Source organism: Myotis davidii, unplaced genomic scaffold (assembly GCF_000327345.1).
Source record: "Myotis davidii unplaced genomic scaffold, ASM32734v1 scaffold14, whole genome shotgun sequence".
Lineage (NCBI taxonomy): Eukaryota > Metazoa > Chordata > Mammalia > Chiroptera > Vespertilionidae > Myotis > Myotis davidii.
Genome location: NW_006287372.1, coordinates 360643 through 362956, shown reverse-complemented (window position 1 = coordinate 362956; position 2314 = coordinate 360643). Strand labels below are relative to the sequence as shown.

The 2314-nt window shown below is 42.0% G+C and overlaps 1 protein-coding gene across 7 annotated transcripts in view; it reads left to right on the top strand.

Annotated features, from left to right (window-relative positions):
• SNX16 (sorting nexin 16) overlaps nt 1-2314 on the top strand; it is a 25183-nt gene that overhangs the window by 20687 nt on the left and 2182 nt on the right. For 3 of the 7 annotated variants that reach the window (XM_015560924.1, XM_006759130.2, XM_015560923.1), the window contains 2 exons: nt 1263-1356; nt 1924-2043. In XM_015560924.1, coding sequence (XP_015416410.1) covers nt 1263-1356; nt 1924-2043 — 214 coding nt within the window. Of the gene's footprint in view, nt 1-1262; nt 1400-1923; nt 2044-2314 lie in introns of all 7 variants that reach the window. The other 4 variants (XM_006759131.2, XM_015560919.1, XM_015560920.1 and 1 more) reach the window with 3 other exon arrangements.

Here is a 2314-nt window from a genome sequence, read left to right as displayed (position 1 = left end):
GCTGAAAGTCTGCCTTTGATTATTGTCGTTCCTCTACACGATGGGTCATTGTGCCCTTCTGCTTTCCAGATGGTTTGTTTCTTTGGCTTTCAGCAGCTTGATTATGATGTATCGAGGTATCGATCTCTTTGTGTTTGCCATACTTTGGCTCATTGAGCTTCTTGGATTTGGCAGATTAATGCTCAACATCAGACCTGGAAAGTTGTTGGCCATCATTTGTTCAAATAATTTTCCAGTCCTTTTCTTCCACCTTCTCCTTCTGGGATTCCTGTTACATGTATGTTTGTACGCTCTATATTGTACTTCATGTTTCTGAGGTGCTGTTCATTTTTCTTCAGTCATTGTTTTTCCTCCGTTTCTCAAGTTGGACAGTTTCTACGTTGATCCATCTTCAAGTTCACTGATTCAATCTGACGTCTCCAGGCTGCTGTTGATTTTTCATTTCAATTATTATACTTTTCAAATCCAGAATATTTCTCTCTCTCTCTCTCTCTCTCTCTCTCTCTCTCTCTCTCTCTCGTCATTCTGTTTTTTTGTTGAAGTTGTCTGTTTGTTCATTCCATGGTTTGTTCATTACTGTGGCTTTAGCATCTCTGTGTCTGGCAGGTTAGGGTTCCCTGCCTTGTTCTTTAAGTTGACTACATTCTCTTCCATAATTTGGAAGAGTACTGTCTTCATAGGAGTGAATCTTCCTGTGAGATCTTTGCTTACTTTTTAAGTCCTTCAATAAAGGTTTAAGTTTTTTCTTAAACTTCTAAGGGAAGCTATAGGACTTCTTATGTTTAATATCATAATTGATATTTTTATTCTAATTTATACTTTTGATTTTTGTATATTTATTTTATATGTCACATCCTTGGTTAAATCTCTCATTAGTTTGTAGATTTTTTTGGATTTACTATTTACTTACTGAACTAATACAAATGAAATCATAGTGTGTTAACAGGTCTTTTTCCTTAAATATAATTATTTTTTTTAGATGTAATTATTTAGGACAGGGCAAAAACAGACTAAGGAGAATAAAAACTCATACAGTGGTGGTTAGTAATTTTCCATTCTTCACTGAAAGATCTATCACATATTCTCCTCAGACAAAGAGCTAAGATAGCAGAGACTAGAAAAGGTACAGACAAGTCGTTTAGGTTGCAAACCTACTATCTTGATTGTCCATGTTCCTTGACCTCTCGTGATCTTGAGAAAGACACTATATACGTAATTAACTTTCTTTTCCTGCACGTGATTTTTGTTTGTTTGTTTCTAAGGCTTTCTGCGAAACTTTAGAGGACACAAACTACCGTTTTCAGAAAGAATTACTTGAAAAACAAAAAGAGGTGGAATCGCTGAAGAAACTGCTCGGTGAGAAGCAACTTCGTATAGACACGCTAGAGAGCAGGATCAGGTGTGTTGCCATACCTGTGCTTCTAGCCAGACTAAGTCAGTTCGAACTACTCTGGGGGAGACGCCTTGTATTTTCATATGATTTAGGAAATTCCTAGTTCCAAATGGAGTCATAGACTTCAGGCGTGCTTCCTTGTAGTTGAGAAAATTGTCTTTTGATTATTTATTTAGGAGCCTGAACATTGGAAGGATGGGAAACAGCAGGATAATAAGCCACTATCTGTTCGACAGGGTAAACATTATTCATTGTGGCTATTTAAATGGTATCTTCGTTTCTAGGCATGTATGCCACATTTTCACATACAGAACTTCCTTTTCCCTTCTCGTCGCCATGTAGTGATGCTAAAATCATTTTAAATTAAGCATGAACACTGATGTTTCTGTGACTCCCGGTCAGCAGTGCGTGAGCCGGGTGACTGCATTCGGACTTGACAGTGTCCCTCAGGAGAGCTGCAGTCCTCCCGCAGTGAGCGTCTCAGCGGGCGGGTGTGGGGAAGGGCTAACCTGCGCTGTCATTCCCTGCAGAGCGCTGTGCTCAGACCGCGAGGAGCCGCTGCACTGGCCAGGCACCGCAGGCGAGCGCGTCCCGGAGGTGGCGGCGCCTGCGCTGGAGGCTGAGCCCGAAGTCCCGGCTGAAGAGTGCAGGTGTGGAATGTTCCGGCTGCTGCGGCCTAGCCTGCGGCATTGCAGGGAGAGGTTAGAGTACTCGATAGGTATTAACTCGCTGCACCTGCGCCTGAGCCTCCTGGGCAAGCAGGAGGACGGGTGTTCCAGGCCGCCCTACACACGAGGCTCAGGCGTCCCGCTGCACATTTGCTTGTCACTGGAACTGAAGCCATGTTGATGAACTGGGCTGAGTCAGTTAATTTCTTTGTAAATCTTGATAAATTACTTTAATCTCCCATAATGTCATTCT